At 38.1% G+C, this 12,739-nt stretch overlaps 2 protein-coding genes across 9 annotated transcripts in view; both read right to left on the reverse strand.

Moving 5' to 3' along the window:
• Window positions 1-930: 930 nt before the first annotated feature.
• On the reverse strand, window positions 931-10,658 carry NRAS (NRAS proto-oncogene, GTPase). Of its 2 annotated transcripts, XM_057716088.1 has the most exons (8): window positions 10,523-10,658; window positions 9,897-10,024; window positions 7,677-7,855; window positions 6,557-6,613; window positions 5,549-5,708; window positions 4,868-4,991; window positions 4,531-4,572; window positions 931-4,423 (listed from the first exon to the last, which is right to left on the reverse strand). In XM_057716088.1, exons 2-6 carry the CDS (start codon window positions 10,005-10,007, stop codon window positions 4,872-4,874), a joined length of 627 nt encoding a protein of 208 aa, XP_057572071.1. In that variant the 5' UTR covers window positions 10,008-10,024; window positions 10,523-10,658; the 3' UTR covers window positions 931-4,423; window positions 4,531-4,572; window positions 4,868-4,871. The 2 variants fall into 2 exon arrangements, with proteins under 2 accessions (XP_057572071.1, XP_057572153.1); XM_057716170.1 differs by lacking the exon at window positions 6,557-6,613.
• A 117-nt stretch (window positions 10,659-10,775) lies between these two features.
• CSDE1 (cold shock domain containing E1) overlaps window positions 10,776-12,739 on the reverse strand; it is a 34,556-nt gene continuing 32,592 nt past the window's right edge. For all 7 annotated transcript variants that reach the window (XM_057716496.1, XM_057716756.1, XM_057716921.1 and 4 more), the window contains 2 exons: window positions 12,430-12,562; window positions 10,776-12,062 (listed from right to left, as the gene is read on the reverse strand). In XM_057716496.1, coding sequence (XP_057572479.1) covers window positions 12,015-12,062; window positions 12,430-12,562 — 181 coding nt within the window. In that variant the 3' untranslated portion in view covers window positions 10,776-12,014. The remainder of the gene's footprint in view (window positions 12,063-12,429; window positions 12,563-12,739) is intronic.

A 12,739-nucleotide genomic window follows, 5' to 3' on the forward strand; every position in this document is an offset into this window, starting at 1 on the left:
TGCTTATTCTGAGAAGAGAACCCTTAACAGCACAGAGATGCATAGGAGGCCCCCTCATATTCCAAATAAACAAGCTTCCTTAGCTACGTTTTCATTGTTTGTCTTTCTATAGCTTCATTTTGCCAAGCAGAACAGCAGCGATCATCAGTAAGACAATATTCTTTCCTCCTTTCTTCTCCTTCTATCAGGGGGTCAAATATTAGCAGAACAAAAGAGCTGATGTGAGGCATAGGTGATTGACTTAGGAGGAAATCTGTTTTAGATACACCAAGTCCATAATTCTGTTTTTGCATATACGTTTCACAATCTAAAATATTTACACTCATCCCAGTAGCTAGAAATCCTATTCTGTTGCTTAAATTTGGTTTCCTTAAGCTTAATTCAGTCAAACACTAATGATCCACATCTCTGCTTTTTTAAAGGAAAAAGTGAAAAAAAAAAAGATATCTTTGGTAGAATGAACCTAACTCCTCATATTCACAGTATTCCAGTGTTGATGGAAAAAGCCTAGGTTTGAAATCATTCTTCTATATCTCCTTAATTAGGACTGGGAAATCTGAGATACCCTAATTCAACTTCCCTATTTTGCAAAATGAGGAAACTACTGGCTAGAGTAGTAAAATTATAGTTGGAGCCCACGTTCTCTGGCTCCTAGACCTATGCTCTCAAAACTATATCAAGATTGGCAGACTGTGCAGTAGTGCAAAAATAGACCGGTAGATCCAATGGTAGTTTTTAACACTTCACATTAATGTGTGAGAATCTGACATATAGCTATGAATCACCCCTGACATAACAAAGCAGGCCCTGACATATTTTATACTGAGACAAAATGAGGAACTCAGATCTCCCAATACTGTCCAAATGTCACATCCCAAAGTCTGAATTTAATATTAACTTTTGATAAAGGCACATCAGTGGAAAAAACAATTATGACTAAGCAAAGAACATCCAGTTTTTATTTTTTAAACATTTAACAAGAAAAACATTCAACCAAATTAAAAAAAAATTAGGATGGATTAATTTATAATAAAATAGTCAACTTAAAATAGCCCTTTCATTTAGGGCCAAGGAGGCCAATAGTTCCTGTTTAAACAGCAGAACTGCACAACTGACATTTTTTACCTATATTTAATGGCACAGAAATATAAAAGTCACACAACTTCCATTGAGAGCCTCCCTTCCCTCCAGAGAATTCATACAATTGCTTCTTAGGTCAGTACTCAGGCCTTTAAAAATTACCAGTTATATTTTGAAATATATCTACAGTTACTCTGATAACGAGAATACTTTAAAAACAATTCTTATAAGAAACACCTTAAAATAATTTTGTGGCACATTAGGTGTCTTAAAGAAACAGCAAAGATGAAAAATAACGTACAAGAATTATAGCCCCTTGTTCACAGAAACCACGCAAATAAAATACCTTCTCTAATTAATTATCCTTGCTTCTTATAATTTATTAGCAGAGATGAATTACAAGAAGCAGAATGCACCCTTTTTTGGTTTTCGGTTGTAGCTGCCAGCTTAAGAGTTCACGACTGTAAATGTAAAGCAAAATACGACTATGCTCACAAATTCTGGAATGGAAAAAAAAACGAAATCTCTCTCTAAAGTGTTTCTCTATCCTTGCTTTCAAGTCAAGACCAAAAATTCACAGCAGTTTAAAGGATGATGAAAGACTAAACATGGGGCCCACTACAACACATATTAAGGGTAATTTTACCTATTACACTCCTGAAGTGAAAACTGTAGTAAGTATGATGTTACCAAGTAGCATTCTCTAGTAAGCTGTTGGAGCAAATACAGCACTCAACAGACTCATTTACAGACAGGCATGGTAACCTTCAGACAGAACACCTTATTTTCACAATCTTGAACATGCAACCTTTAAAAAACAAACAGACATAAAGTAATAAGTAATTTATGACAGCTGGCCAGGCACTTAACTTGGGGGAAGAGACTTTCAGATTTTGAGGTACACTACAACCATTTTCTGCAATCACAAACATATTCTAAAAACTATCTTATACCACACTAACTGAAGTTATTCAGCGTTTAACTGTCAGTTTGCCACTCTTGTGCCAAAATTCACACCAAAGTGGAACTTTTTATGAAGCTCTTAAAAGAACATTTTCAAGTCTGAATTTTGGCCCCATTTACATACTTCTGTGCTTAGAACATACTTAAGAAAATTAAAAGATATAAACATACAAGGGTAATGGGCACAAGAGCCTAAAATGAGTTATTTTTTCCCCCTAATCTGACATAAGAATCACACTGTCAGTCACATAGACAAGAGGAAGAAGAGGAGGAAGACAATGACAACCGAGGTGAAAAGCCTCAATCTATCCTCAAGAAAATGACAAAGCAATGATCCAAGAAGAGCAGAAGCAAAGTGGCAGAAAGTTCCTGTTTACCGGCGTGGACTGTGAAAGGTCTCAGAATTAACACTAAGGAGCACAATTTTCTGGGTTTTTCATTCTCTGGGTACAGTGTGTTTTTTCTTCTCTTCTGAATTCATTTCAAGACAACGTGGAATTTGCTTAATAAATGAAAATTCATATTCAAAGATAGAGGACCTCAGTAAGTATTTACACATTAGAAGAACAAAGTGGCCATTTTGGAACTATTTTTTTTATCAAAAGTTATCTCTTACTCATTAGAATTATCAGGATATTAACTGCAATGGAAAAGCCAAGCCTCCAAATCCTCATAACTATTAATTATATTTTCTATTCCCTTCTCAAACAGCAATTTCACTCCAAAGGCTACTTCTTGTTCAGAACACACTCATCAGCTTGTTGTCTGGTATGCCCAGATCAATTCATCAACGTTCTGTTTTAAACCCTTCGAAGAACATTACCAATGAAGAAAATTTTAAAAACTTTGATCTCAGGCATCCGCATTCTCAGACACATGAGAAAAAATACTGGCTTAATTTGGTTTCCACGTGGCTAAAAACAGAGTCTAGATCCTTTATTTATAAAGCGTCTAAGCTGACCCTTCTCAGGATGACAAGTCTTCCCAGTCATGGTTAAGAATTTGTGCTAATTGACCTCTTCTTTCCTTGTGGGACTAACCACATGCATCTAGAAGAACTACTAGCTGGAGTTAATGGTGCCATGAGCAAATGTGGAAGGATTTCTCTCTCTGTGATGCTAACTGGCTCACCGAAGTTTTGAAACTGTGACTCTGGTCTGTTAGCACCATGTTTTACTCAACTGAAATAATTAACCAAGCCACTGCTATGGGGTGAAGGGCAGAGAGTGGGGTGAGAAGGGGATGGGGTGAGGGGCACTTATATACATCAATAATTACCATGATGTGCAGTGAAAATGTGTCTTAACATATTTGAGCCTTGAGAATTATTGATCACAGCTATTAAATAAAACTGCATCAAATTTTTAAAATTTTGAACACCTGCAAGCACAGATGTTCTGATATGACCCAAATTTAAATATAAATGGAAATTCATTGAACATTAGATTATCAGTAAGCTGGAAGAAACAAATTATATACATTTTGCAGGTAGTAAACTACTAAAAAAAAAAAGTGGAGATTAGGTAAAAATTAAGTGAAATTATTCCTAAGTTTATAGTCTCATCTTTCTCATGGGAGAGCCCCAAAACAGGTCTCTAGAAAATCAACTTCGTACATGTAAGATATGGCATCTGCTATCATATTGGTATATTTTTCCCTCAAAGCTAAATGGGTCATAGACATATCTCAGACATTCATTTTCATGTATAATGGTTTCTGAGACATCTATTCCACTGCAGGATTGTAAAGGAAGTCTACAAACCACTTCCAGGAAAAAGGCACTTCATTGTGAAAGTTAGATTTAATTATAAGAAAGTCGAGAAGACGAGGATAGACTCAAAAAGTCAGTATTCATTTTGTATTTCTGAATACAGAGCAGATGCCAGTTTATAGAATATAGCTGATAACATTACAAACAAACCAAACAGCAACATTAACTATATTCTCAGCAAAACAGTAATTTATATTTTTCCAAAAACCAACACAGTTCCAAGTTCAACAGTAAAAAGGAAAAAAAATCACCAGCAGTTGCTACTTTAGAGCTCAAGACATTGTTTTCTACAGAATTTCATGTTTCTACAGTTGGTTCTCTGTTTCAGAGCATTAATTACTTTTCAGATGAAAAACCTGGTGGGGCAGAGGTGTATCTGTGTGTGCTAGGGGAGAACCCAGGGTGGAAAAATACTGGGAGTAACAAGAGGTTCATTTCTCCGGTCAGACAACCAAGTGAGGAGGTAGTTATTCCGAGAACTTCTCAAACAGAGAATATTATCCTGATCTACTGAGAGTTGGGGAAATCGCAGGAGCTTCTTTGTGAGACTGAAGATAGCAACAGGAATATTTCTCCTCCAGGGAAGTCAGGACCAGGGTGTCAGTGCAGCTGAAATAAAGATGGAATCTGTATAAATGGTACATAGGGAGTATCAGAAAAACAAGGTTACGAAATCAACATAAATGATAATATGTTCGTTTCCAAACTTATCCTACCTTGACAGTGGCTCTTTTCTGATGCTAGAACTTTAAAAGCATCTATGAGAAAAGAATACACACCATGTCATTATCATGTAGTGATCTTTCAAGCTCCTGGTAATACATTTCATAAACAATGTCTTCTAATTTCTAATATTACTGAAAATAATTAAACGTTTAAAAAAGTTTAGGCTGCGGTACGCTCAGAAAGGGTGCCATAAGGAAAATAGTTTATTTTATATTTAGAAGTGAGCAGAAACTCTCAGTTACATAGCAACATAGAAAAGATAACAGCAACACTCCTCCAAGTTGCCTAAATAATACTTATCATTATGTCAAGAGATCACATGCTCACCTTGTTACATCACCACACACGGCAACCCCATACAACCTTGAGTCCCATCATCACTGCTGTTGAGTTTTTTCATTCGGTACTGACGTATCTCTCTTACCAGTGTGTAAAAGGCATCCTCAACACCCTATAAATGACAGAAAATGATACAGAGAGCTTAACAGACACAAGCCAAGTTGTAAGTTCTCTCATTTGTATTTCTTTATGTGGATTTAAAATTGCAATTATTATTACCTGATAAAATAGGCTGATTTAGCATTCCTATTGAGTCACATTAGCAGGCTGATATACAAATAGCACTTTTTGCAAAAATAACGTTCAAGCAAATGAAAATGGGTAACATGGGACGTACAGAACTACCAGGTCTAAAGATTCCATTCAGGAGGGCCCGTGCCTTAACTAGTAGTTGGTGTTGATGGAGAAAGGACTAATGTTTAAGTATCTTTAATCAAGGTTCTTTATTTTAGAAATATTTGTGCATGTTAATACAGGAGTAAAAATGAAACCACACTAGAATATTAATAAATTCATTTTGAGTTTAAACTGAAGATTAAAAAAACAGAACACTACTATAAAACATCCAAAACAACAAAGAATGTGGATCACATCTCCAGTGAAGAGTCAATCAAGCAAACTTTTCTGCCTTAAACAAATCCTTGCCAGATACTAAAAGCTGTACTATACCTGTCTGGTCTTGGCTGAGGTTTCAATGAATGGAATCCCATAACTCTTGGCCAGTTCATGGGCTTGTTTTGTGTCAACTGTCCTTGTTGGCAAATCACACTTGTTTCCTACTAGCACCATAGGTACATCATCTGAGTCTTTTACACGCTTAATCTGTTCCCTAAAAAAGGGAATGTGTTATCATAAGAATAAACCTTCAGGAAGGAATAAACAGCTTGGGCAAAAAAGAAAATCTGGCATATTTCATCTAGCCCTATTAGCTTCTGGTATTGAGTTTCACTTTTTTCCTACTACTTATAAAAGGCCTTGCATACTAAGAAGACTGGTTTAGACTTGATAACAGCTGCCACACGGAAGCCAAGTACCAGCTCACCTTCTATCTTGATACATGCCCCTGTTAGGCTCCTTGATTCTCCAAAGAGCTTGGCTCTGGATTTAACTGGCAACTCGAAATCAACTCTAGATTAAGGTCTGAAGTATAAAAAATAAAGTTTACTGCCTCCAAGTAACTTTTTCCAACCTCCCTTGAGAGTGACAGTATTTAATGAGACAGCCTACCTACTTTTCTAGATGAGTGGTGTCCAAACATTTTCTTGGAGCAAAATTATAGCTGGAAGTCCAAGATATAAAACAGAATACACCAGAACTGCTCTTATTAACAGGTAACTAAAGGATCTGGAACTCCCAACTGATAGTTCTCTCTTCAATGACAAGGAAGACACACCACACAGCAGTTTGGAAACTATTGTTCCAGTGTCTCCTGACCAACTCTGTCCAACAGGTCTTTTTATGATGATAGAAATGTTCTCTAGCTGAGATGTCCAACTATATCTAATAGTCACAGAAAGCTATCGAACACTTGAAAAGTCAGTTGCTAATTTGGGCAAGGAACTGATTTTTAAAGTGTTTAATTTTAATGAACTTCAATAACCACATATGGTTTGTGGCTACCACACTGAACAGCACTACTCTAGACTCTACCCTTGGATTATACACAAAGTCACGTACTTGAAACGCATTTCACTGGCTATCTGCAGAACTGAGTTTTGCTGTGACGGCAGCAACCTATGCAAAGGGATAATATAAGACAGCCTAAGAAGAAAAATGATTTCTAGAAATTCAGCAAATATTTATCACGTGCTTGCCAAGCGCTGAGCATTTTATTAAGTGCCATTAATTGCAGAGAGAAAATGGAAAGTATAGCATGTTTAGGGGAAGAAAACCAGTTTTGGACTAGTTTGTTTCTGAGAGTCGACATTCTCATATGGATGGAGCATATGCCAAGACTCAAAGCTACAGGCAGAACACTTTCGTAGAATTTACTCTGTGCTAAACACAGCTCAGTGATTCACGTATTCATTAACTTGTTTAATTTTCACAGCAACTCTTGGTAGGTACTACTATCTCCATATTATAGATAAGGAAACTGAGGCCCAGAGATTTAGTAGTTTGCCCCAAGGTTCCATGGCTAAGAGATGATGGAGCCAAGTTTCAACCCAGACGGTCTATATTCTTAACCACTATATTTATCCTGCTTAACAGGCTTAAAAAAAAGGAGCCCTGGGTTTTTGGTCCTGGCTCTGCTACTAACAACAATCATGACTATGAAAACCTAACAACCCACCTTCTGAACCTTGTTTCTGTAAAATAAGAATGCTGTACTAGAATTTTTATGGTCCAATCAAGCTTTGAAACTTTAAGGTTCTGTGGAGAAAGAGCATCTTTACATTCCTTTGTCTAGCTTTCATCTTTATCTACGCCCCCCCACCTCCAGTTGGTTTCTTCCTGCTATCCTTTCTATTACTTACTGAAGAAATGTTTCTGAGGTGTTTTCCTCTCTGAAATTCCTTTGCGATCTCTCATAACAACACCTCTAGTTCTGAATCACTCCAATTAGCAAGCTTCATTTGTGTATTATCACGCATTCTAGTCATAGTAGATTACATAAAATAAATTCCAGTATTAACTTTCAGTAATAATCCCAGATTCTCAATGTCACAACCTAAAAGCAATTCTTTTCATAATTAAAAAACTGTATTTTCCCTAGTGTGGTATCCTCATCCCCACCCCAAAACTTCAGAACACACTTAAAGATCATCCTTTCGGAAAAAAACAATGCTCCTAGTACCTGTAGAGGTTAATATCTGCAAATGATTTGCTATTATTGATGGCAAATACACAAAGGAAGCCTTCGCCTGTCCTCATGTATTGGTCTCTCATGGCACTGTACTCCTCTTGTCCAGCTGTATCCAGTATGTCCAACAGACAGGTTTCACCATCTATAACCACCTGTTTTCGGTAAGAATCCTGGGGTGTGGAGGATGGGGGGCAGGGAGAGAGGGAGATTCCATTTTTATTAAAAATCACAGGGAATGCAATGCTATTGCCAAGATTAAATACGCTGCTAACCAAGTCCAATTGTCTCTTTGGTTTGTCCCTCAAACTGCTAATATATAATCACAAACAGAAAGTACTTAATGTCACCCTAGGAAAAAAGCCCCAAATGCTATATGCCTGCAGAAAGGAAAATGTGGTCACTCTGTTCCTGGAAAAGATGAAGAAAACATGGTAATTCAAAAGATAGTTCTATTGCAAGGAGACCAGAGATTAGGTTTAGTGTATTTCAGTAAAGTACGAACTGTACTCTTAATCAAGCTGTTTATTGTCCATTTCCAATTCTAAACATACCTCCACCAATTATAATTTGGCCCAGGATGCAGTGTTTTTTGTGTTTATGATTAAATACACAAATACCTTTTATTTCAGACAAGGTTATAATACCAAAATATTTTTCTCATCATGACAGATTGTACCTTTGGGAACTATTCCTGAACCAAATTCCTAAAGATTCCAAACATGGTAAAGTTACATTAATTCCTTGGGAAGATAGACAAGCATAGATCATTAAAAAAAAAAAAAAAAGTCAATTTGGCTCTAAAGCAAAAATTTTACTTGTATTTTAATATTTATGTTCTGGGAATTAAGTCTAAAAAAATAACCTCATCACATATAGTAAAGATACAGCTCCAGAAACAGTATGCAACATAGTTTGCCAGCTCAAGGAACAGCTCCTCTCCAATTCACTGCATTGCGGGTCTGTGATGTACTTTCAAATTAACACAGAGTTCACATTGCCAAAATTTCTTTGAAGCATGAAATATGGTCAATGTATGAGTGTTCTGAGAAAATAAGCAAAATTAAAATTATAAAGATAGGTTTTAGTCAAACTAATTTATGATAATATAGGTCAGAGAAGTGGTTATTTCCTAGCAGGATAAGAGGCGTTTAACTGACTAGAAAGGTGCATGAGAACTCTCCTGGGCACTGGAAATAGTCTATACTTTTATCTATGTGGTGGTTACATAAGTGTACACAAATTTAAAGCCACTGAGCTGTAGATATAAGATTTATAGACTTTATGTAAATTACCTCTCAACAAATAAAACTGAAAAATATTAAAATGTTCTAACCATAAATAACAAATACTAAAGTTAGTAAGCCTAAAGTAAAATTTTGCCAAGGACCAATGACTAATTTTTAATAATGGCTATATGAGAGTTGGCTTGCATGAAACGCTCAGTGGCTGTGCGGTAAGAAGACCACAATGTGTACCAAAATAACCTCTCGAGTTAGACATTTCTAAACTGAATAAGATTACAAACTCTTTACTTAAGACTTTAGATGCCATTTACTGAGGTCAATCTATAACATGAACTTTCACAAAAACAAGACTCTTTAAATAAGTAATAATTACAGACTGCGTTAGCATCCACAAAAATTTAACGTATTTGATTTTTCACAACATCCCCTGTGTGTTAGGCAAGACAAGTTTATGGTAATTTAATGGATGAGGGAAGTGATTTGCTCACTATCACATAACTAAATAAACTGCAAACAGGGACTGTATTCCTAGGCACAGTGACTCAAAATCTCATGCTTTTTCTACCCCAACCCACAGTCTCAGCTGCTTCAAGTAGCTAAGAAACACTCAGATCTCTGACTCCTTTATCTCCGTCCTGCTATAATTCAGACAGTTATTCTATCTATGACCTGTGTTTCTTTTTAACAGAAGAAACTAAATGAGTTCAACACTGAGTTTGCAACAGTTTACAAAACTGTTAAAAACTGTAAACTTTTTAAAAAATCTTCCACAGCTAATAAAAGTGAACTCTTCTCCACAAACAGGTAAAGCTTTACTTAGTGTATTACTGAACACAATGCCTCAAATAACTTTTTCTCTCCTGATTATTCCTTTAGCTAAAGAATAGCTGACGGGTATGGGAAAGGGAATGGGTAAGAGGAAACCGAAAGAGAGAGGTGTGCTCAGCGGACTACCACTTGGCCTCACCTCTATGGTGGGATCATATTCATCTACAAAGTGGTTCTGGATTAGCTGGATGGTCAGTGCGCTTTTCCCAACACCACCTGCTCCAACCACCACCAGTTTGTACTCAGTCATTTCACACCAGCAAGAACCTGTGGGAAAGCAGCAATTAGGGTTAACTGGCCAACCACACCTAGAGTGCTTCAAAGCTTCCTATAATCAATAGTAACTAAAACCAGAGTTTGAAATGAATTGGTTTCGTACACGTTCACCTCCACTTGGTTCTCAAAGTGATTCAGGAGTGCAAAAACACTTGCAGGTTACTGTGGGTTTCAGAATTCTGGATTAGTCTTCCAGCTACCCCCACCCTCATCTATTTTTCAACAGCCCTTGGGCCCCGCCCTCAGCCTAAGGTAAAGTACCCCCTCCCCACCCCTCCAGTAAATCTTCTCAGCTCTGGGGGGCGGCCTCCAGGCCGTCTCCGCTTCTTACTCCCCTGCCTGTCTCCAAAGAGCTCCCCGGTAGGGCTCAAAATGAAGGACCCCCCGCCCAGGGCCTTTGTCTCCAGCTCGTGGATTCCACTCGATTCCGGGCAACAAGGAGTCGTCAGCATGCTCTAAAGCCAAACGCTACACACGCCAGAGCCTTACCGCAAGCTCCACTGCCTCCGCTTCGGACAGATTACGACCACAACCGGGAAAAATGTTGGAGACCCCGGAACCGCCATGAACAGCCCCCACCAGGGAGCGGCACTTCCGGCCCCGCCCGCTACGTAATCAGTCGGCGCCCCAGTCCCCGCCCCAGCCACGTGGGCCTCCGACCCAGGAGTCACGCGGCAGGCCGCGCCCAGACCCGCCCCTCCCATACAGGACGTTTTAATAATGAAAGCGCTAGGTGCTAGTGTCTCAAAAATCAGTAAAACTTTATTCGCTTCCATTCTTTCGCCATTAACAGAAAACTGGAGAAAGCAAAAATGTTATGTTTACAAAGATAAACGGCCTCTTTACCCAGAGAAGATCAAAACCTCAAACGACAACGGGGAAGATAAAAGCACCCTCCCCCACATCCCCTGAGCTGACCCTTGTCATCTTAGACAAAGCCTTCAGTCCACTGGCCAGGACCCGGTACACGGCCAATTCAAGATGAGGGCCAAGAAATCAGACCAATCCGTTCCCGTGATATAAAGTCGAACAGAAGCTACACCAAGGGTCAAGTGCCTGCACTTTTACAGGGCACAGGAACCAGGCGGCTACTTATAAAAAAAACAAGATTCATTTCAGGCACAACTTTTTTATTTTTTGTTTTGTTTTGAAATCAGTAAAAGAAACTGGGTCCTAGAAGCTGCAGTGATCTAAGCAGCAGCAAGTTTGTGCATTCATCTTTTTTTGTTTGTTTAAATACGTTTAAGTTATCACACTGCTGGCACACCTCATTTGCATGAAATTCTGCACCATACATACTAATTGTAGTAAAGTTACCCCCCCCATCCCAGGAAAAAAAAACTACTCTGGAAGATAATTTTCACTGCAATCTAACCAAACTTCGTTAAGTGGACTGTGACAAGATTATAAATGATATGAAAAATAACATTTTAACATTTGGCCATCAACTTAAAGAAATGGTTGGCCTATAAAAATTTTGTAATTTTTAATATATTCTACCCTCATATGGTCCTCAGAATTAAAGCATAATGAACAGAAAAGAAAAGGAAAAAGAATGCAACTGAGTGCTAAGGCAGGACATCTTGCCAGAAGTAATGAAGGTAGAGTATATACTAAACATCAAGTGCAGAATTTCATTGGGCCAACAAGGTAACAGTCTATATTTTTCACTTACACAGGCAAAGTGGATTTTGCAATTACCAGTTGCGTTAAATGCACCAAATAAAGCTCCTAAAATTGATACTATAAGGCGCCACCTTAAGTTCTCCAGGCTGCAACTGTGCATAATTTTAAAATGGTTTTCTTAAATTTATTTATTTTTTTAAACATAACACAAGGAAGGTGTTAAAACTGGTGTAATAGCTCAATAGAATAAGTATTCCAGATTTGGGGAGGGATGAAGAGGGAGATATTCAGAATCCTTCACCAGAATCCCCCCAACTTGATCATAATGGATTAATGATGTGCTTTGTGGATGTGGTTAGTCAATGACACCAGCTTGACGGATCTTTCTTTCGGCACCAAATCCCTGTGAAGAAATAAAATTGCAGTTAATGCCCTGGGTGCATAACAACCATGGTACATTCACAATTCCAAAATGGACTACCAAAAAAGCATTACTCTCAATCACCACCAATTCTTTAGCAGAGGAGGAACTCTATAAGCCTTCCTAAACTATGTTCAAAGTACCAGGAACACCAAGAAATGTTCCTCTTACTGTAAGCAACCAATATGTCAGGGGATGAATCAGTGTGCAGGGATCCTAACTAGTTATGATAACAATACTGAAGCACCTTCGTAAATTAAGCTCTTTGAACTATGCTAAGATAGGACCTCAAGTAGTATGTTGGTCTGTCAGTTGCCCCTATCCTCCCAAACCTTGTATGCCTTCATACCATTGAGTTATCTGGTCCCCTTGGCTGACGAAGAACCATTAGGCGAGGAGCACTGGCATCATCCAGGGTGATGTTCTTCAAGCGATTGACCAACCTATCAGGTCGTGGGGCTGCAACAGCCTTAGGGCCCTCGCTGTAACAAGGTCAAGAGATGAGAAGAAACAACACTAGGTGGTAAGAAAGTACACGCAGAGGAGTGTGTCTTCTATCTCACTATCCAAATAACTCAGTTTTAACGAGGGGGTACTCCTGCCTCACCTAGCCAATCAGCTAGCAAGACAGGAAAGACAAGTTTATGTTTTTATTCCCA

This window comes from Hippopotamus amphibius, chromosome 1 (assembly GCF_030028045.1).
Source record: "Hippopotamus amphibius kiboko isolate mHipAmp2 chromosome 1, mHipAmp2.hap2, whole genome shotgun sequence".
In the NCBI taxonomy this organism is placed as follows: domain Eukaryota; kingdom Metazoa; phylum Chordata; class Mammalia; order Artiodactyla; family Hippopotamidae; genus Hippopotamus; species Hippopotamus amphibius.